General features: G+C 54.3%; 1 protein-coding gene across 1 annotated transcript; it reads left to right on the top strand.

The window, feature by feature from the left end:
- Window positions 1–358: 358 nt before the first annotated feature.
- On the top strand, window positions 359–15,438 carry LOC119106279 (connectin; the record flags this gene model as incomplete). The annotated part of the gene is given in 3 exon segments (XM_037229891.1): window positions 359–1,385; window positions 10,977–11,191; window positions 13,882–15,438. Coding segments are annotated over 3 exon segments (1,584 nt in total), but the record flags the coding sequence as incomplete, so codon positions are not given.
- Window positions 15,439–23,404: the final 7,966 nt, after the last annotated feature.

Below are 23,404 nucleotides of genomic sequence, written 5' to 3' on the forward strand. Positions count from 1 at the left end.
CCCGGCGTGTGAAAGACAGCGTAGTATACATGACTTTACGTCTGTTCGTTGGTATTGGAGGAATCCGCGCAGCTACTTATATGACAAAGTCCTCGTTACTCCATGAAAATCCCTCTTGACTCGTTTTATCGCACAAGCAATAAGTGCTCAATTCAGCCGACAGATGGCAGTTTCTGGCGTGCGCCTCTGCCACATCCAAGGCAAACCTCCGTTAGCTATGTACATCTGCCAAAATGTCACAATAGATATCCATGCGGCACCCTGTATTCAACATCGCAGTCCCTGTCAGGAGCACAACGATGCGATGCGTGTGGCTAACACTATCATGAGCGCACTGACAAGGGCGCATTTGTTTCAGGGGTCACTCGTGTGCTGCGGGTTTCTGCTGAGCTTGGCATCGGCCCTGATTGGCGTTGCTGCAGCCGAAGATGCGCGTGCGCTATCGCCACAGGACCTGGACGCTCTAGAGAATGTGTGCGACCTGAAGACCTTGTCAAACACCATGTACTGCTACTGCGACTTCCTGCAGCAGAACCAGGCAGAGATCGGCAACTGCTGGATCTACGACGACACTCACCGCAACGACACTCTGTGGGACACGTTCCACCACCAGGTGAACCTCCGCCGCCTCACCATCAACCTGCGAGGCGACGGCAGCCTCACCTACGTGCCCAGGCGAGTGCTGTCTTATACCAAGCAGCTGTGGTTGCTTGAGCTAAAGAACGCCGCCATCAGGAGACTCCGGGGCGACGCCTTCGCCAGCTCCAGCAGCTTGGCGGAGCTGGTGCTGACCAGTAACGCCATCGAACACCTGGGCAAACACGCATTCAGCAACCTATCCAATCTGACCCGGCTCAACCTCGGCAAGAACAAGCTCAAGGAGCTTGGCCGGCACGTGTTCAAGAACCTCCCCAAGCTGAAGCAGCTGTATCTGGACCGTAACAGTTTGTCTAAGATCAGAAACAACGCTTTCGGTGGCTTGGGCCGGCTAAAGGAGCTGGAACTATTCGACAATAGCCTGGAGCAAGTCTCGCACGGTACGTTCAAGGGTCTGCGAGAGCTGGAAAGATTGGACCTGCATCGCAACTTGCTGGAGTCTATTGAGGACGACACGTTCGCCACGCTGTCGAAGCTGAAGGACTTGGACCTGCAAGAAAATCGCATCAAGTACATCAGTGAAAAGGGTCTTGTCGGTTTGAGGAATTTGATGAGGTTGAATCTTTATGATAATAAGCTGCTCAATATCCTTCCGGGAACATTTCAAGATGCTACTGGTGTTTTCTATTTGGACATTCAGCAAAATGTGCTGGATACCATGGAAGAAACCTCGTTCTCACCTATCTTGGACAACATGAAGAACATCACCATGTACCTTTTCGTGCAAGGTAAGCGAATCTGCACCATCCGTCTGAAAAATGGCGTATCTTTTCACGCAATTACAACCAAATTCCTCGATCACTTTCTCACACTCGGTACGTGTCATGTTGTGTGCAGCAACCTATCAATGTCATTCACACACAACGTTTGGGGACTGTACGGCGCGAAGTCAGAGATCAGCTCTTGCCGTTTTTGCCGATCTGTTCTTGCCACGAACAGAAAGCGCGGTTCAGTAGCCGTCTCTTCTTAGCTGCCGGTCGCGGTCACGCGCCACGTTATCTGCATGCACCCCCAATATTTTAGCGCTGTTAGAATATCTGAGTAGACCTGCGTTGACGGTGCCATTCGGTGACATTTTCGGAGACCGTGAGGATTTTGGGGAGGAAAATGTTGCATCTAACACCCTTGAAGGCGTGCTGTCCGGGGCACCCTGTATCTCCCACCAGAAAAAAGAGCTACACCAGGTTTCTGCACCGGATGCTTCCACTACACCACACCAGGTATTTCTCATTTTCCGTACGGACGCCTGGTCTCAACGCCTCAACACTTCCACTTCTACATCTCCCATTGCCCGCTTTCACTTCGACACATTTAGCAGTTATTCTGGGCCAGATGGTACCCATTGAACAAGATGGCCATTTGAGCCACGCACTTTGCCACTGTTGGCATTCCGCCGGCACCTTGCGAACAGCGGGATACCCAGTTACGACTGTCATCCCATGGTATTGGTAGCGGGGTCGCCAGGGTTTAAGGTGCCCCGGTGTGCACCCTGGCTCCGACGTTGGGCAGAAGCACCTCAGGTGGCAAGATAGTGACGTCACGGCTTCACCGGAAAGATCGCTTGCTCAGAAATCCGTAGGTGAGCCATTCCTCAGGAACAAAGTCCCGGGTCGTTTGCAAGCCCGGCTCCTCAGGGAAATCAATGTAGCCCGGGCGGTTGGTAGTAGGGTGAGGCGGTCCACAGACCATGGCGGAGAAGGGCAGCTCGCCATAAAACACGCTCTGTGTGGCGTGCCGACCGAGCAGGCCCCTGCCCTGCGCCCGCGCCCGCACCGGCGCGCCGTGCCGACCCAGCCGCTCGCCGCGCGCCGCGGCTGCCGCACGCGCCGTGCGTGATTCGTCACAGTTCGCTAGCGTCGGGCGCAGCAGCTGCAGCCGTAAGAAAGGTGGTGTCGGGTGTTGGCCGCGGATCGGCTGAACGTGATAAACCGAGTAACTGAGGTGGAAAAGCTTTCAATGGGAACGTGCCCATTATTATGATGGAACATGAAACTGGTGCGTCCCACATGACACCAATGAAGTGCATGACGCACAGAGCCTTCGGTATGACACCAGGAAAGTGCATGACGCACAGCGCCTTCGGTATGACACCAGGAAAGTGCATGACGCACAGAGCCCTTGGTATGCCGGATTATAAGTTGGCCCGACTCTACCCATCTTTTAGTTCATTTCATTTCGGATTCCGATCACCGTTGAACAACCGCAATCCGGTCCGATAATGCTGGGAAAACCCGTGGTTTTAGGCTTGGCAATGTTACACATGTAGCCCTTTATCCTTTGTCGATCTGATGCGGTCAGCTGGGGATCATCCGTGGCACAGGTGTGTTGAGGAAGCACTGTCCATGACCCAGATGTAGTGAGCTGTTGACCGTTCATGACTGGTAAGTGTGGGGGGGGGGGGGGCATCGGTGACACGAATTGAGTCCGACAGGTACTGTCTGTGACCCCTGTGTGGTAGGATGGATACCCGTCTGTGACCCGTCTGTGGTAACGTGGAGCGCGTGTGAGGGTCGGATCAGGGATTGCGACCCTGATTTTGTAGTTTGGTTTTCGTGGACCGTCCGTTAGCACGGCGATGTCGAGCGAGCACCATCCGACCTTGATATAGTCATACGGGGAGTGTCCGTGACCCTGGCCTCACCAGGCGTGCCTCGGCTGGGCAGCGTGTGCCGAGTGGGGACTACCCGACCTTCCTTGGCGTAGTCACGCGGGAGTGCCCGTGACCCTGGCCTCACCAGGTGTGCCTCGGCTGGGCAGCGTGTGCCGAGTGGGGACTACCCGACCTTCCTTGGCGTAGTCACGCGGGAGTGTCCGTGACCCTGGCTTCACCAGGCGTGTCTCGGCGGGGCAGCGTGTAGCGAGTGGTTGGCTCTGACGGGCCGGCTGTCCGGCCTCCAACACAAACAGCTCCCGACCCGGGATTCGCGAGCCGTCAGGGGACCTCGCCTGTCGACTGCAGCGGTCCGGCGAACCGAGCTGCGCCCGCTGAGGTTTGGCGAGCGCGCATCAGACGTTTGTGAGAAGGAGGGAGGACAGATACCATGCACTCAGGACTAGCGGAGGTCGTAGGTGGACCAGTGCATGTAGTATGTAGTGTATGTAGGTGGACCAGTGTACTGGTTGGCGACCAGTGTATGCTGTGTCGTGTAGATAGATGCTATTTGACGTGTCAATCGTAACGGGCATCGCCCAATGCAATGCCAAAAACGTCACTTTCTAGGAAAGCTGTTTTGGCAGTTCCAACGCCTGACATGCGTCGAGTATCTACATAACACGCACTTACCTACACACTCACACTTACTTGTGATAAGCGCTATCGTATCTGGCCGTACTCGCCGTCTTCCATCCGGTCTTGACCATCAGGGTCAACAGTCGGACAAATCTAGGGATTCTAAGGCGTTGAATTCCGTGCGGCGTTAATGCGCCTAAGGCCAAGTTCCGAGAAGCTGGGATACTTCTGATCTTTCCCCGTCCTCTTGCGTGGGTTGGGCCCTGCTCACTGTCCTAACTTCTTAACGAAACATTCACGATGAGAATTGTCTGCGGACATTTCCAGTCGTAGATATGGTTTTACACACGGTTTATGATGACTTAGTCGGAGGCCGTCAGAGTCGTCAGATGCCGTCAGAGTCGTCAGAGATGATAGTCTTTCTGTAGGAACGTCGTCGTAAGGTGCAAGTCGTCTTACGTCGTCGTAAGGTGACAAGATGTGTCACCGACAGCCTCTTGTTAAGGTGCTCAAATTGCCCCTTGTCAGACCAGAACACTTGTCATTTATTTATTGTAAGCGCACTCAACAATTCCACACATCATCCAAACCCGCAGGCAGTCTACTGCCTCCCTCACAGGGCTGATTCAGCACCGGTCTGATGCACTGTTTTGATCGTGACGAGCATGCAGTAGCCGCCCGCCCCCCCCCCCCCCCCCCAGCTTCCCCTCCCCCGCAGACCGGAGGGGGCCGGGGTCAGACAGCTGTTGACATTGGCAGGCGGGACCACACATGGCCGCTCCCCCGGGGACACACCCCTGCCCTGCCCGGGCGCCGCTCACCTGTCGCGCCCGCGGCCGCCCGGCCTTCTGAGCGTCCCGCGGCTTCGGGTCTGGCGCGTGAAACAACGGAAGTCAGTGTCGGTGCGGTATCTCGCGAAGTCCGCTATGAACAGCCAGTTTGAAAGATAGTCTAGCGAGGTTATGGCGCGCGGTTTTTCAGACTGATTTATGGAACATGCTGGGTGTGAAATGTAAACGTGAGCATCACCGCCAAAAGTCCGTCTGCTTCATCCGGTGTGACTTTTTACACCGCAAAAGCAAGCAAACTGCTTAGGGTCGCGGATAGAGGTATGAATACCAATTTAAACTCATTGATTTGCGACAAATGCCTGCTTAACCCTCGTAGTCCGTGCTGCTCGAGCAGTAGAAACATTTGTGCTTGTGCTTGGTTCGCCAAACCACTAAATATAGCCCACACGGGTTAAAAGCCTACAGTACGCCTTTAACACGCAGAAAAGCGCCTGACTTTGAACCTTCTGTATCCTCTGACAGGACTGCATGGCGTGTCCACTAAAAATGGGATCAGAAACCGGGATTTCGACCCCGATTGTTATTTTTGGATGCCTATGTCAGCATTATGTCACTGTTGCTATCTGGCGCATACACCTTATGAGGAATATATGCAGCCTCACAGCAGCGAGAGCTCCCACTTACTGGAACGGGGAGGGGGAGAGAAGTCGACCGGGCCAGACTGACGGCAGTCATTCCGATTTGCTCTCGGCCCGGGGCACATCTGCCGCACGCCGGGGCCGCCGGGCCGGCGAGTCGAGGCGCTCGCTGCTCTCCGCCCGAGCTGTAGTGCACCGCGTGCAGCGTGAGTCACTGTGGCGGGCCTGGGCCGGGGCCGTGTCGGTCCCACCGGCGGCCGAGCCCCGGCCAAACAGCACGGGTGTCGGGTCACGCGCGCTCAAACAATCGGCGGAGGCCGCGGCCGATCCGCGTGGCGCTGCACCCCGCTGAAACGCCCGCTGGCTGAGACGCCCGCTGAGACGCCCGCTGAAACATCCGCTGAAACATCCGCTGAGATGTCCTCTAACACGCCCGCTGAAACATCCGCTGGGATGTCCTCTAAGACGCCTGCTGAGACACCCGCTGAGATGCTCGCTCAGGCGCCCGCCCAGACGTTCGCTGAAACGCCCGCTGAAACGCCCGCTGAAACACTCGCTCAAACGCGTGCTGAGAAGTCCGCTGAGATGCCCGCTGGGGCTCCCGCTGAAACGCCTGCTGAAACACCCGCCGAGTCGCCCGCTGAAGCATCCGCTGAGACGCCCGAAACGCGGTGCGCAGAGGCCAATCACCTCTGTCAATTCTAGAGCGGCCGGATCTGTGGCTCCTCCACGATTGCGCCTGGGAGTCGGTATGCATTGGCTCGACACTCACGTTTGACAGCATGACTGTCGTTTTCTGCTCCGTCAGAAGTGGTTAGTCGTATGGCGCTTGGTGCCGGGTCCCCGACTTATCCCTGCACACGTCTTAGATCCTTGTTTTTCAGCTCTGTATTATTCGAAAAGGTTGTTTTTCCACGTTTAACAGAAGAAAATGTGAAGTGGTGGTGATGTTTCAAAGTAACAGAAATATGCTATTTTATCAAACAACTCGCAATCCAAGCGTCTCAAAAATCTCGCTGCATAACTTGTGGAACAATTTCGCTACTAGTTGCTGTAAGTGTCATGGGGATGCGATCAATGGTTGCAAATATATGAGTCTGAGAATGGCGTGATGGGCCGGGCCTGGCCGGGTCACTGAAGCTACATTTCCAGTTACTTCATCAGGGCAGACAGGATGTAGGGGTATCGTAACAACCATGTCATAACAGCGCTGTAGTCCACGTCATTGCGACCGAAGACACAGCGAAAATCGATGATGTTTCGTTGTTCGGGTTTGATTAGGGTTAAAAGCTGCTTGCTATCACTGCCATAACGTTTGTGCGCTGCCGTGTGGATAAACACAACTGTATCTTTTGCCAGGCCCAGGCCCTTTCAGCAGCGGTCCATGTCTGTCTGCTGCGGCAGGGAACAAACTGGCTTGGCTCGCCTCGTTCCTCTTACTTTATCACCGGTCTCGAGGGACATTCCTACTACTTTGTTTTCGTCGTTGTGGTGTGATTCGTCTCTGCCTCATTCGTCGTGGTGGTGTCTCGTCTCTGTTTTGTATGTTTTTGCTATCAGCATGTCAGATTGTGTATATCTTTTAAACTAGCCGGCCACACTAGAAACAAACGTAATAGCACCGTTTCGCATTGTTGCCATATTCGTGTCGTTTTGATCGAGTCGATCCTCCTCATTTATGTGGTTGTCACCTGTCGTATATTTTTATTTCTCTCCTCCACGTCCGTTTTTTCCTTCTGTCTCCCTCTTTCTCCCGTATCCCCCCTCCATCTCTCTCCCTCTCGCTTCCTATTCACCGCCTCGCCAGCTGTATTCAATATCCAGGTATAAATGGCAACGCCTCAGGCCTTCCATCAGGCTCTTTCTTCTGTCCTCTATTCATCCTTTATTCTATTCATATTTTATGTATTATTACCCCTCTGTTTATGACGTACCTAGCCTTATTAAGAGACCGAGGCACGGAAACCATGGCTCGGGTGTGAACACGTCAGCCCTCCGACCTGGTTGTTTGTTCGAAGACGTGCCTAACGGAAGAATCCAATAAACTTCAGGCCAAGAGAAATCGTTGCTTCATGCGTGGACTCACTGTGTGGTCTGCATTTTACTCCCAGCCATGCTTAGCCGGGGTGTGCGACACACGTTTATGGTTCGATGGGTAAATCAGCGGAGCTGACGCTTGTGATGCGATCCATGCCGCGTGATGCATCATTCACACGCCGCATTCTCCTGCTGTTGGAGCTGATACCCGGGCGCTAGCTGTCCACAACTGCGGGCTATTTATTCACACATGGCGGCATTAATCGTGCCTGTTGCCCTCGCGTCATTAGATGGTTTTCAATGAACATGATATGGCTGGAGGGCGGTGAATTTATTATCTGTATTTCCTGCTTCATGGCTGGCCGGAGACTTACGTTCGGGGGTCGTAGGAACTCTGAATATCACGTGCACTGCGACCCTGCCTACTTGACGTGGCTGACCGGCTTTTCCACGAAACGGCTTCGGCCTACTCTGCTGTGTTCGTCACACAACTCGCATCATGGACCTGTTTGCGATTTTTGTTTGTATGTCTGTGTATGTATCTTTTAAAAGACTATCCAAAAGGTAATTTTAATTGCACCGGTGCAGCGGCGCGGTGCTGAGGTTATTAGTCCTCGCAATAAACGTGGCACTCCAAATTCACATGTCCGTGGTGGAACAGCTGCGCGGCTTCCCACCGCGTCTGATCCCGCGCTTGAGAACGCACGCCGTCGGTTGAGGGGGCTCCGCTTAATTGTGCCCATTTATCGCGCGCGCGTAAGATGGAAGTCCATGTTGACTTCACCTGCCTTCATTAGCCGAAGTTGAACGACGTTTTGCCAGACGACAGGCACCGTGACCGTGTGTGGGAGTCAACTCGTCAGACTGGGGTCTCACTGCTGCTCCGTCATCCAACCGGCATGTCCTCGGCTGTCTCGCCGCCCTCGCAGTGACCTTGCGACAGCGGCGTGTGACGAGGCATGCCATGAGGTGACGTACCCCTTCCAGACGATGCCACATGCGAGGAGGACGCCTGCTGGACGGGCCCCCCCCCCCCCACCTCCCCCCTCCGTGCCCCCAGGTCAGGGTCTGCAGCGATCAGCTGCTGCGAGAGGCGAACCGCCCACGTGACCTGAGACGGCAGGTCACAGATCTGCTGCAACTTTGACCTTTGCGTGCCCCCGGTGACCCGGACAGCACACCTCGTGTCGCCTTGGTTGTGCGTAGGACCCTGATCTCCTCACGCACGCTCGACGATCCGACCGCATCGCAGCAGCTTGTCAGAAGCTCCGAACTCGGACGTTTAATGGGGTATAAAATCGGCTGCGGATGGGCGGTCCGCTCGCCGAATGACCACCACCGAGCCGGCGCCGCGCCAGACGAGGCCAGCCTCGTTGTTGGTGAATGAAGTCACTCGGCTCCGGTTTCGGGCCTGATGGGACATTATGCGGTTGACTGGCCGGCCGCCGAGCGTTGGAGACCGGCGGCGCGTGCAGACTCTGGACTCGGCCGCGCCACTGCTGACACAGAATGTGATCGTGTAGCCGCTACGGTCGCGGTGACGGACATCAGCGACGTGCGCCATAAACATGACAGGACGAGGCGCATTCCTGCGCTGCTGACACAGTGTGTAGACGCAGATGACCCTGCGCCCCGTTTCCCTCTTCACATCGAAGATCGAAACATGGAGCAGGGAGAGCGGAGCAACTCACGCAGGCGCAACGCCACCCCCTCGAGATGCTCGCGGGGACATCTCCCTGTGAGGAGACGTCCTCCCGTCTCCTTGTCGGGAGACGACCCTGACACTGTGTCACGCCGGGCCACGCTGGCAGCATCAGCCTCGGCTTCCGGTCAGGTGTGAGCCAGTGGTCTGGGCCCAGGTTTGGGCGTCGGCCGCTGGCGCCCGTCCCGCCCAGACGCAGCCCAATTCTGGCACGCGGACCGTGGTGCCAGACAACGGCCAGTCAGCCAGGTGAGAGGCGCCAAAACACGGACCTCTGTTCACCCCCTTAAACTAATGACATGGCGTTACATCTCGCTACCCTGGACACTCCCGGTGAAAGACCGCTATTACGGAGCACAAGTTGAACCGGAGATATCGTACGGCATACAAGCAGAGCCGGAGGTATACAAATGGAGCCGGTGATATCGTATGGTATACAAGCAGAGCTGTAGGTATACATCTGGAGCCGGAGATATCGTATGATATACAAGCGGAACCGGAAGTATACAAACGGAGCCGGAGATATCGTATGGCATACAAGCAGAGCCGGAGGTATACAAATGGAGCCAGAGATATTGTATGGTACACAGGCAGAGCCGGAGGCATACAAATGGAGCCGCAGATACCGTATGGCATACAAGCAGAGCCGGAGGTGTACAAATGGAGCCGGTGATATCGTATGGTATACAAGCAGAGCCGGAGATATACAAATGGGGCCGGAGATATCGTATGATATACAAGCGGAACCGGAAGTATACAAATGGAGCCGGAGATATGGTATGGTACACAGGCAAAGCCGGAGGTATACGAATCGAGCCGGAGATATAGTTATCAATAATGTACCACCCAATTTGTCGACGCGCAGCCTACAGGCATTTGACGCTCACACGGATTATATGTTGCTATTGTAACAAATGACGATACGCCTGCAGCGGCGCTACTCTGCATTGGAATTGAGATCTCCTTTTGATCGAAAGAAGCACGTCTTCACCAACACTGAGTTCACCTGTCCTTTGCCGCTCGGACTGCACCCTCTGCATCCTGGCCCGCTTCAGACAGACGTGACCTGAGCTGACCCGACCTGACCTGACCATGGCACCAGACCATGGCGGGGTGAGCTGAGCTCTCCAGGCTTCAGATAGCTATGTTACAAGCGTTCACTGCTTCGGGCTGTCGAGCGGCCGGCCAGGGTCACTGCGCACGCGCGCGCGAGGGAGCGATGCGGCACGCGGCGGGCGCGCTGTGACCTCTGTTCTTGACCCGTTGCCTTGAGACGCATGCTGTGAGGACGGGTGGATGTGGGGCGGGGGAGGCTCGAGATGGCCACCGGCCAGAACAAACGTCTGAGAACGGCATGGCACTTCGCTGACTGCAAAGCCGGGGAGCAACTTAAGTATGACCTAAGTGGCGAAGAGTGTGCCGATGATAAACTGTCCAGCCTTCAACACTGAGCGAATTAGGGGGCGCTCAGCGTTTCCTGCCGAGCATAACATGCTAATGAGCAGAATTTACGATGTTGTTTGTTGTTAATAGATCATGCGCACCGTGCAAAAGTCTGGTATGTGCATGGATGGCATGTGCTATGACGTCATTTGTAGCCAACGCAATCTCTGAATGCTCCTTGATGGGTGCAGAGCATCTGGCAAGACTAACCTCGAAGTGTTGTGGACCAACTATGCTTTGCTCGACACCGACGCTATCACAACTCGCTCTGCTCAACACCGACGATATGGACCATGCTGCCGATAGCGCGGCCGATGAGTTTGCTGATGTTTATGATGACATTGGCGGTGTGGACTCCAACCGAGCTCCTGTGCACGATAACTAATAAGATAGCGATGCAAACCCCACAGTTCTGTCCTCGGCTCCAGCACACCAATGACGCCAGAGACACGCCGCGACCGTCGCTCGCTCTGCCGCAGACAACAACCTGCACTGTGACTGTCGCCTGGCCTGGCTGCTGCGGCTGCGCGTGCAGACGGCCTCGGCGCACGTGCAGGCCGCCCTGGACAGCACGGTCTGCTACATGGATGGCGGCACGGTGCCGCCCCGGCTGGAGGCGCCGCCCACGCCCGACCCGGCGCTCGAGACGAGTACCCTCGGTATCGGGCCGCCTGTCCGACTCATGGACCTCAAGGTGGGGGCGGCGCGGTCACTGCTAGATGTCAGTAGTACGGTTTCGTCAAATGGAACTACAGCTGATGCCGTGTAAGGTTCCACGACGTAAACGTTTAGATCGAACATGTTTTTCTCCGCTTGGTCATTTTCATGAACGAGTGAAAACCGCAATCTGACACAAAATAGCTTTTTCGGCTCGTATCCTTCTATATAGCGCGCTGTCAAAGATTTTGGAAGTCGTGGTCTGACGTATTGAACCCCCCCCCCCCCCGCCCTCCTCAACGTGACGAAGTATGGAGGGTCTCCTTTCTCCTTAAGACAGGAAAAGGAACATGGCTCATGGACCTGAAAAGTGACCCGTTGGAAAGGGTTGACAAACGAAGTTATAGGAAGTTCTTCCCTAGCAGCATTCCAAAACCGTTTGGACAAGTTCTATTGGTGTCAAGATTTCATTTATAGCCAAATTCATGCAGGCCAGGTTGTAAGATTAGTTTTGAAGATGTGTACGGCACCTGAGGAAGACTAACCTCGATGGGCCTTTGTGGCTCTTTGTTGGCCAAATGTCTCCATGTCTTTACGTCTTTATCGTCTCACAGCAAGGGGGGACGCTCTCAGACCGTGAGGTAAGGAAAGCAGCATGCGACTGCTGAAGCCCAAGATGTAGTAAAAGGGTTGCCCGATCGTCGGATCGTAAGGTAACGGCAGCAGCACCCGCCTGTTAGAACTCTTGGTGTGGAAAGGCCGGCCGGTCGACTGATCTCACCGCAGGGGAGGGGGGGGGGGCGGCCGACTGATGGTGATGAAGATAGGACAAGGGATATAGGGGATGAGGGATAGACAGATGCACTTCCGGGTAGGCGACAGCGTGGCACGCACTTCCGGGTAGGCGACAGTGTGGCTGCCTGGGATACCTCATAGTAGCGCGTGTCTGATGAGCCGTCTTGCTGATCAGAGCGCAGCCGACACGTTCCATAGAAATGGAACATACATTAGGTCCCCGGGCCGAAGCGCCCACGTTCATCACGCGTCATCATCTTGGTGTCGCCGGCGCCGCTCGGGGTCGGACGGCCGCGCTACCGGCGGCTGCCAGTGCGGCCGGCTACCGGGCCGGGGCCGCCCGAATCGAGGCCAATTCGGTGTTACTCCATGTCAAATAGCGCCGCTGGAATCCGGGCACTTGCCCGCTGAGCGGCGTGTTTGCAGCGGGGTGAATCAGCGTGCAGTTGTGCCAAAAGCTTGCAGTGAGGCGCAACCGTTTGGCGCCGCCGCTCTGGTGGGCGGCGGAGCACACCGCCCCCGCCTGAGCGGGCGGGGGTGCGGTCTGGCGGCGTGGAGAGTGACCGGTGCTGTCGGGATGGCCCCCTCCGCGTGGGTGATGGCGATGCGATGGAAAGCCGTATTAGGTAGCGACGTGCGGGCTTTGAGGCCGGACAACGGTGCGACTGGGAAGTCACCCGCTCCATGTTTACGGGCATTTGTCGCGGAGCTCGTGCGGATCGAATGGTAAACGTTGCCCGCCTCGAGCACCGAGCATGATCCCGCGGGGCCTATGCCGGGATAAGCTCTGCCAAACTGTGAAGGACTATGCCTGCTGTGAATGGGTTTCATCTGATTCCGATGGTTCCTCAAATGCCGATACAGCTGCAGCATGGCCTGAATCCTTAGAGGCTCTTTAGGTCTTGATTCTCACTGGTTTTGAATTTGTTGTTTTGATGGTCTAAGTGCACTTGATTAACTCACCTTCAGAGGATGTCTTGGTGGGAACCAAATTTTGCATAGCTGTAGGCAATTTAATAGCGGATATTTAGACATACAAAATTAAATACACTGCATAAGGTCGCTGACCTATGGCAGGTCAAAGTTCAGGCCGTGGCTGTCCGCAGTGGCAGTTTCTAGGTCACCGTTTAATATGATAGGACAACGGAATATAAGACCAAACCATATGTCTCCGAGATACTTTCATAGACAATTCCACAAGTTAATTTATGATTACAAAATAACTGAATTATCCTTGGGTCAGGCATGAGGGATAGATCTAGGCCAAAACTAATCTGCTTCTTTACTGGAGGGTCTTCGATATGATGTAGTTTCTGATGCTCATTTCGAATTTCTTGATGACAGGGACCATAACAGACATTGTTTATGGACTTCTTCAATGTCAGAGAAAGTCACTGACCTAAAGTGACCCAGATCCACGTTTAGTTTCTTGTAGGAACATACAGCCTGGCGTGATCCCTGACACCCATTGAAAATTCAAAATCGAAACAATCTCGTGGGTGTTTGATCACCATGACCTTCTAAAGATCGAACAAGGTCACTGACCTTTTATGAACAGCACTGGCATTTTTAGTAGAATAAGTTTGTAGGATAAAGTGGGGTTGTATGGGGAAGACCGGGGCACTTTGAACACCAATTTAGAGGTAACATTGTTTGACTTGATTTGACCCGAAGGTCATGACCTATGAATCGCAACTTCTGACACAAGTAGATGACATACAGGCCAACCCGACTAAGTAATGTGGTATATCTGGCTCCATCAGTTTCTGAGATCACAGTGGTACCAAATTGATCTCCTACCCGAGCGGAGGGCATTCAACCAGCCACCCGGGCGCTTGTTAAACGATGCTGAGAACGAGAGAGTATCACAGAGCACAAACGAAGGCACGAAAAGTGGTGCAGACTGACCTGTGACCTCCCTCTTCACACTAGGTGCACGAGCTACCCTGTGACCGACCTCTTGCTGAGGAGCCGGCTCTCGAGCACCGCGGGCTGGAGCTGGAGCCGGATCCGGAGCCGGAGCCACATCCGAAGCCGGAGCCGGAGGAGCGGCGGCGGGGATCCGAGAACTCGGCGGCGCGGCCCGCCCCGGTGGACACGACGCCGCCGGCCGGCTCGGCTGTCGTGCGGGACAGCGTGACCGCAAGCAGGGGCAGCGGCGCCAGCTCCGCCGCCCCCGGCCGGCGCTGGCTGCTGGCGGTGGCGGCTTCTCCTGACGCACGGTGTGGCGTTTGTGGCGTGCGTTTGACGCTGCCGGCGCGGAGACGAAACTGACGCAGGCGGCGGCGGTCGTAACACCGACTGGGCGTGAGTGAGCACAGCTGGACTGAGCCCCGGCACCAGCCAAAATAGCGAGTGGAAGCGTCGTGGTGCCCGGCGAGTGTCTGCCCCCGCGTGCTCAGAAACTGTCGGACCGCAATACGACCCACCGCAGTCCTGCGTCAACCGACTGACACCGATGAACCTCAGTCATATTTCGCTGTCGCGTCTGTGACCCGCGTTTCGCGCCGGCCCTGGCGCCCGGTCCACCGCCCCGGCCTGATGGTGTATGGCTCGGTGGAGCTGTGGCCGCCGGCGACGCTCGTTTGTCTCGCTTCGTCGCGCTCGCTGGCGCCCGTCTAGGCGGCCCGAGCCGTCCGGGTGCCAGCGCCGGTCTGGCGTGGGCGCGCGCCCCGGCGACCACGCCGTAAGTGGCGGCGTGAGCGTGACGGCTTGCGGGCGTGCCTCGTAGCCATCGGGACGGCTGCTGTTCATCCGTCTTGCAAGTGCAGCCGTCGGACCCACGGGCGTCGCCAGGGCTGCGCGACTGGGGTAGCCGATGATCCGGGGAGTCAAAGTGGCGCTCTGGGGGTTCCAAGCAGATCGACTGGGGGCAGCCGATGACCCGGGGAGTCCAACAGATCGGTTTGGGTGATGAAACCGTCGGAACAGTACGATCATCGTCTACCGCCAGGGCGGCGGTGGCATGGAAGGTTCCAGAGGGTGACGTGGTCCAAGACTCCCATCAGCAACACCCCTGGTTTAACCCCCGCTCAGTGGGTCCTGTGTAAAGCTCTATTCATTGCATGGGAAGAAACGATAGCATTGCAGAACGGCGCTGGATGAGCAACAAACTTTCGGACCATCCGCCATGTTCAGTGTATGATTCGTGAGCGAGTGAATGGACACGCGTTTTCATTGCGCGGAAAACCTCATTAGCTTCACTGCCCACTTTGTTTCAATTCCTAGCGTATGCGGAGATCCTCGTGGCTTGGCCATCAACAACGGGGATCCGCCCTCGCCGAAATGCGTCCCCGCTCAGTCCGCCGTCTGCTGCGAGATCCGGCGATCGTTCGGGGCCGCTCGCCGCCCCCCGCACCCGGCCGGGGTGTGGGGGCCGCTCGCCGCCCCCCGCGCCCAGCCGGGGTGTGCACGTGATGGCGTCAGAGGACGCGCGACCGCCGCGGCCGATCCGTCACCGGCGTCATTGGCACGCAGATTAGCCCCCATAGCGACACCGCAGATGTGGCAGATGTCCAAGCGCGTGCGCGGCTCCAGTGTGAGCTCCGGTGTGAGCGGGTGCTGATTGATGACGTCATGTGCGCCGGAAGTCTGCTCGTACGGCGGGTTAGTAGTGTGGACAGCAGGGAGGTCAGGAGTGCTCGGCCCTGCGGTAAGCGCCCTGTCGACACGGCTCGTTCGATGCATTGTTTTTAACCGATTCGTCACTAACTGGATGTCAAATGGTCTCGTGTGATGTGGATGGTGTGGAGATTGTGTTGTTTTTTTACAGCCCCGGTTGTATTTGTGTGTTGTGTTCATGAATGAACGTCTTTATAAGATGCTGCACCGTTCGTCAAAAGCCGTCAGCTTACCAATACACTGCTTGCCTTTTGTGTATCGATCATCAGCACCCTCGGTAGACTATTTGACCGCGCTCTCGCCGGATTTTGTATTTAATGCTGGGACTCTAGCGCCGCCTACAGACTGAAGAAAAAGCATTGCTGTTAACTCTTCAAACGACACGAGTATAGGGTAGTTCTCCCGGAGTATGTGTTCTGATAGTGGTTCTGGGAGAGGGAACTGCCTGCACACGACATCCCTAGTTCCTCCTCGGATTTTCCGCACAGATCCCGCTGGGTACCAAACATTTTTCGCCTGCAAGGTGGGGCACTCAATACCACTGAAAGCCTGTTGATATGGTGGGACCTCACTACACCCACACACTCGTGAGCCTGTCGTTTGGGTGGCACCAATCAGATATTCACAGCCCCGTGTCCAGGTGAGCCCAGACGCGCAGGTCCAGCAGAGCATCTGGCACCAGCAAGGGCATCGCCGCCAATGTGGCCGCAGTGTATGGTTTGAAACGGGCATCCTTCCTCAAACTCGCGGTCGTAAAAGTACCACACATCAAGGAGTTGCGCAACGTTGAGCAGACGAGTGATTACGTGCGTGTGTTACAGCACCACCCACGGCTTGCAACTATGTTAAGCTCTTCTTTCGTATTCACACCACTTTGGTTGGAAGTTCTTTCAGTGCGTCACCGGCAGCGGTCGAGTACGCGTGTTGCCTCCGTTTTCCCTCTTCTCTCTTTCTCTTTTTACCCACCTCATCTTGGCGAACGCCTAAAATCCCTAACCTCGAATCTTCTTCCGACCTACGCCCCACCTTTTAGCACAAGTCTCCAACAGCAGGCAAGTCAGTAGCATTACAAGACTTAAGATCATTAATCTACTGACAGTACTTTTATACCTACCATTAATCGTCACCAAGATGAAATATGAGGCCGCGAAGTGACATGGTTTCATGCTCGTGCTTGTGTCTGTGCAGCATTTCTGTCACAAGACGGAACGGTTGTTTAGACAGATTCTTTGCATGCATCTTAATCAGACGAATGCCAGGTTTTAAATGTTTGGACCCACTGAGGTTATGAAAAGCGATTTTTCCGCCAAAAACTCGCATTCTCTGCATGCCACAACGCAAGTTCTCGCCGATTTACCAGATCACTCGACCTCGAGAACGGTCCAGCATTCTGAATTGATCCCGATTCCACCAGAATCCCGGCTCATTAACCTGACTTGACTTCCAGAGCCAAACTCATCCAAGAACTCTTTGAACGGTGGCGCTCTCACGCCGCGCCCACGACCGCTGCCGTGGCGGGACGCGCCTGCAGCCTGGCTGGCTGCAGTGTCCGCTGCAGTGTCCGCCTGCAGACTGCAGCCGTGTCCTGCACCACGGGCGCGACGGCACCAATTGGGGGGCCGACAGGGCGGCCGTGTCGCCAGATTACTGACGTCAGCCAGCTCCCGGAGTCTTGGCGAAGGCTTATCGAGCGCCGCTCAACAGACGCGCCGTGCTCAGATGCCGCTGCTGGCAAGCCCGCTGGCAGAGATCTGTTGTGTTATCTGCGTGCAGTGTCGTCTGTGGTGAGAGCTGAGGCTTTCAAATTAGCCATGCTTTTATCTGGAGTGAGTTGGAGATGCTTTTCTCAGACGGCATTTCCAAACGTCATTTCTTGGTCTGGATGCGTTCACAAGAGGGGATTGGGCTTGGCAAGAACAGATACCCGCCTAGTGAAAATGTAAAAATCAAACCCAGCCTCTGCATAGTGATTGCAGACCAAACTTCGGTGAATATTGAGCACGATGTCGTCTCCCTGAGGCAGCTTAACAAACTCCAGCTCAAGAATAGAGTTCATCGGACGTGCACCACACACGCTGCGCAGTCTGCTGTCCTAGCGGGCCGTGCCCACGCAATCAGCGTTGGCTTCGGCCAACCGCCCGCTGGCTCTTTCAGAGAGGCCGAAATCCAACATACAATCGTACAGCTTAGTGATCCTATCCAGCCGTGTTGAAACTGAGTTGCTAAGTGAAACTGAGACGTGTAACCCGAGCGTGATGTGCGGAAGAGAGTTGATAGACGTTTTGCTTGGTGGCTGGGGAAAGAATCAGAAGTGTTTTGAATCAAGGAGCGAAATGTCGCTCCGGAAATAAGCCTGACGGTGACGTTGATCTGCTTTGCATTGTGAATAATTCAGTTGGTGCGGTGCTGGGGCGAAAGCTGCGCCTCAGCCGCAGTTTTCAAAATAAACAGTCGGTGACTGCAGCGTGGGGGTAACTGCTGGAGTGACAACTACCGCGATTAATGCAGCACGTCTTGAATGTTGTAATAAAGCGGACAGCATGCTAAATAGACAGTGCACATATGATAAAGATAAAATCGCTTTCTGAATTAGGCCTTAATCCAGTTGGTGCTTCACCGCACTCAGAAGACGTATAGCCAGTTATGTCTGGTGGAAAGGGTTGTTTTTTGGATGCAAGTTACTTATGTACCCACATGATCGTAAGGTAGCTTGTGACGTATTTGGTGTAACTGGGTTATGATTACAGTGAGGAACATGAGCAAAGCAAGCTGTTGAACAAGTTTCAGTAATACTCCTGTGCCTTTGGCTGACCGAAATTGTGCGACATATGATTACAATAATTGTCGTAGAAGCTGCTTCCGTTCGATCTTGTAATACGGTACGCAAAATAATCGGAAAAGTACAAACTGTTTTAACTGTATTTTTGCGCCATGGCGTGCGCCAGAAACTTTCCTTGCGCGCAATGCAGAATGTAAGATGTTTGACCTCCTAGCATCTCTGAACCTGGGGTACCGATTTGACCAGATGGTCTTAAATGAAACTTTGCGGCCATAGATAACTTTATTTGAACAGCAACTCCGAAAAAGGACAATTCCGAAAGAGCTGTTTGCGCACTCAGGAGGGAAAAATTGAGCACACTGCACTTTTTATGCATCTCACCAAAATATTCAGGTATACCGTATTTCTGTTCGGCATTTTTCACGCCGTGATAACAATGAGCCCAAGGATAAGTTGTTAAATGCGTTTGTGAGGAGCATTATTCACATAGATAAGATAGGAGCAATAGCCTTATTCCTCGGAGAAAATCAAGAGAATGTAAATATAGATGAGTTGATATTTCGGCAGCATGCCTTTAACGAAGCAATAGCAAAAGATATCTGTTTCGATAAAGGCACGTTGCCGAAATATCAACCCGTCTATATCTCCATTCTCTTGGTTTTCCTCCGATGAATAAATATATTGCTACTGTCTTGTTTATGAACGCAAAGGTAAATACCTCGAAAACATTGTTGTATCAGTGGCAGATACAGAACTTTAAAGACTGGATAAATGGAACCATTCGAAGCTCGGTGGAGTGATACTGATTGTGAACTGAGGCGGTCACCTGTACGTCCTTTATTGCGTCACTTGTATCCGCCTCCAGCGCTTCCCAAGATCAGTGGCGAATGCCGAGTGCGTAATCAGCGGTCATTGTGAGAATATACGATAAACATGCGCACTGTCTTGAAATGTCGAGAATTCTTACAATATGTCCCGGTAGCGCATGCAGAGGGTACAGAGGGCGCACGCGCACACCTCCACCCCCACCCCCACTGCAGGTCTTAAGGGGCTCCTCGAGCACCTTTGGACCGACGATTAAAGGGAGTGTTCCATAGTTGTTTGGGGTTTTGAACTGAAAAAAAACATCTTGAAGACCATCGGGTGCAGTTCAAGCCCTGACTCCTCAAGACCTAAACTCTTCTAGCTTCTGGGTGACCCTCCCGTGAAGGTGTGCAGACTTTTCGGAGATATTTCAAGATAACCCAGGCATGCATGGCGTCATAATCACGTCGTTCAACCCCTGCAATGCCATTAGCCATGCAACGATCAAAGCAAATAAGATTATAATCGGTGAGTCGTTCATATCCGGCGTTCGTGTGCACGATTTTCAAACATAACGGCCGTCAATTGGCTCTCAATCACTGTTGTGCAGGGTACAATGACACAATCAAGCACTCGCGCACTGGGAGCATGTTTACTGAACAGAGAATTTGTGTTGTTTGGAGCGGTCTTTTTTGCTCACAAGTGTAGCTTTAGCTATAAGTGTGCTTTTTCATCATATCCCATGCTTGCTTCAATATTTCCGAAGGCGAAATATGCCCTTTTTAAGTGTCCTTTAAGTGGGGGCCCGACGGGCTGGCTGTAGGTCATATTATGGTCATGACCCTCAGGGCCGTGGCCTGAAATGTCAGTCATAGGACCTCTTGCACCGATTGATAAATTCTTGGGACAACGCGGACCTCTATTTCGCCCATAGCCTGCCAACACCGCACTGTTGATCTCGTGTCGCTCTAACCCACGGGGGCAAATTTCCCAAGCGGGAACAAGGCCGATATTTATTCAAACCCAAGGTCGAGGGAACAAGGTCGAGGTAGAGGTCCTTGAACGTCCGTGCGTTGTCCGCTGTTGGCATAGGTCGAGGTCCCTGCAACAATGAGGGTCCCTTCGATCAGGGTTCCACAGTGACCAACAGGAGGTCCTGAGTCGGGCAGAGGTCCTGAATCGGCCAGAGGAACATTTGCTGAACACGGACAGTGACTGGACCACGAAATGCCAGAAGCTCTTTTGCGTTGGTCGGGGCCCTCTGACAATGAAAGATATGAGAGCTTTTGATAAGTCCATAATGAGACAGTGGAAAAGCCCTGTGTCAGACAGGACCCCCAGTACGAAACAGGTGCCCTCGACCCCATTTCAGCGCGGGCGCGTGAAACCGAACTGGATTCTCCGTGCCGATTACTGGACCTCATGGAGCCCGTATCGTCAGGATGGCAGCTGGCAGGCACCCCGCGTTGGGGCGGATTGACCGTCCGGCCCTCGGCCGAGAATCATGTGACGCTAATGTTCTACCGTAACTGCACCATTGCATGCAAGGATGCACAATTTTGTCAGGATATGCCGAAAGGATCATCTTGAAAATACATTAAATGCGATGGCACAGCCCAAGCGCTTTTTCAATAACTTTTAAAAGATCAGGGTGAGCCAAATCTGCTCCTGACATGAAAACATCATTTAAAATACTCCAAGACGCAAAATCGTGAAATGACCAAGCTTTGCTGTGATAGATTCAGCTGGACAGCAGGTATCTTCAAACCAAAATATCACACTAATTTTGTCGTGACATGTGACGAGTCCCGCAACCTGTCGCGCTGAGGCCCAGCGAGATAAAAGGGTGGCGTGACCAGTCACTTCACTCAGGTGGCGTGACCAGTCACGTTACTGAAGTGGTGTGACCAGTCACGTTACTCAGGTGACGTGACCAGTCACGTTACTCAGGTGGCGTAACCAGTCACGTTACTCAGGTGGCGTGACCAGTCACTTCACTCAGGTGGTGTGACCAGTCACGTTACTGAAGTGGTGTGACCAGTCACGTTACGCAGATGGCGTGATCAGTCACGTTACTCAGGTGGCGTGACCAGTCACGTTACTGAAGTGGTGTGACCAGTCACGTTACTCAGGTGGCGTGACCAGTCACGTTACTCAGGTGGTGTGACCAGTCACGCTACTCAGGTGGCGTGACCAGTCACTTCACTCAGGTGGTGTGACCAGTCACGTTACTCAGGTGGCGTGACCAGCCACTTCACTCAGGTGGTGTGACCAGTCACGTTACTCAGGTGGCGTGACCAGTCACTTCACTCGGGTGGTGTGACCAGTCACGTTACTCAGATGGCGTGACCAGTCACTTCACTCAGGTGGTGTGACCAGTCACGTTACTCAGGTGGCGTGACCAGTCACTTCACTCAGCTGGTGTGACCAGTCACGTTACGCAGATGGCGTGATCAGTCACGTTGCTCAGGTGGCGTGACTATTCACGCTGCTGATGTGGTGTGACCAGTCACGTTACGCAGATGGCGTGACTAGTCGCGTTACTCAAGTGGCGCGACCATTTACGTTAGGCAGATGGCGTGACCAGTCACTTCACTCATGTGGTGTGACCAGTCACGTTACGCAAATGGCGTGACCAGTCACGTTACTCAGGTGGCGCAACCATTCACGTTACGCAGGTGGCGGTCCTGTATCAAGTGGTCGTCGCTGCCTTGTCGAACAATCCGCAGATGTTTTACATCATTGTGTGCGCCAGTCAGTCGGCGGCAGCAGCCTGTTCAGCTCAGTCAGCGGTCTTGTGAACGTCGGTTTCACTGACGCACATACCAGCGAACAATTCCCGGCTTCATTCAACGCTGCACCGCGCTACTGAGCGGATGCCTGGGCGCAGCAGGGAGAGGCGTTGGGCTAGCGTCAACCTGATACCGGGCCTACCCGCCACGCCACCTGCCGGTCAGCAGGACAGGGACGCGGCGGGACGGAGTTCCTGGACAGTTGCCAGGAGGTGCCGCCAGGGGCGCTGGTTTGATAAATGGCCGCGGGCTGTTCTACGACGCTGCGGTCGGCACATCATAACAGCCTGGCACTGGATCGAATGATGACTAACACCTGGCCGCCGGTGTTACGCTAAGACCGATGCGACTAATTGTTCATAAGTTACATTTTGATCTCGAGAGATGACATGTTAACATGACATTCTAGTGACAGCATGCTGAATGATTTGAAAGCTGGCGAGTGGCATGCTGGGCGAAATTTAGAAGGTTAAATGTCTTCTAAACAGAGAGAACTGGACGATGGCCAGCACGACGGCTTGCTTAGCTGAGGCTGAAGCATGTCCCCGCCCCTACACGGAGCTGATCCGACCAATGCCTCTTACCGGCCAGCATTTGCCTGTTACTGACCATCGAGCAAGGCAAGCCAATGACGTGTTGGCCCAAGTGTCAACTTATCGACCATCCTCAACTTTTGCTACGTTAGCAAAGCAAGTGCGCTTTCACCCATCCGATGAAATGTGTTCTGATAACGCATAGGCTATCACTTGGCAAAATTCGTAGCTGTCCTCTTAACTCTGGAAACGGGTCACACGAAACATTTCGCATTTATCTCACTTACACTTCCCCGCAGAGCCAGGGGACGCATGAGACCCAAAATATGTTAGGTTATATGTATTACAGGAGTGATAGCCGTCTCGAGCCCCCTCGACTTATGTCGTTCAGGTCAGTACGAGGCCAGTGGCTGGCCACTTCGAAGAACAGCATGTATGCTTCGCAGCTGTTGGCGCGGCGCATGCGGATGGGCTGCACGGCTGGACTCTGGAGTCGTTACACCCGTACCAGACTCGTGAAAGGGGTGTTTACGGCGGGCAGTGTAGTGCAGCCCGAGTGCGCCACGCCAGAATGGTCGGTCACGCTGTACACGGTGTGCATGCAGTGTCCCAGCACGACAGAGCCTGGCCACGAGTCCAGACCGCTGGCGGAGAAGTTCACGGTGGTATTCAGCTTACCTCTGCATTGATCCTGCCGCAGTGAAAACCACTCCAGGTGCACTACAAGGGCGCGTGGGAACCTCTGAATTAGGAAATTATTCGAGGCCGAGACCGGCATCGGCTCCATCGTCCGTTCACCGTCATAATCAACGGAACCCGGCCCGGAATCGCGCGAATCAATCAAAGATGCCCTTGCTATTTTATCTTAGAAAATAGCCCTGGTACGTCACCACACGCAGCCAGCCACAAACAAGAAGTGGCTGGTC

This window comes from Pollicipes pollicipes, unplaced genomic scaffold (assembly GCF_011947565.3).
Source record: "Pollicipes pollicipes isolate AB1234 unplaced genomic scaffold, Ppol_2.1 Scaffold_6138;HRSCAF=7277_pilon_pilon_pilon, whole genome shotgun sequence".
Classification (NCBI taxonomy): Eukaryota; Metazoa; Arthropoda; class Thecostraca; order Pollicipedomorpha; family Pollicipedidae; genus Pollicipes; species Pollicipes pollicipes.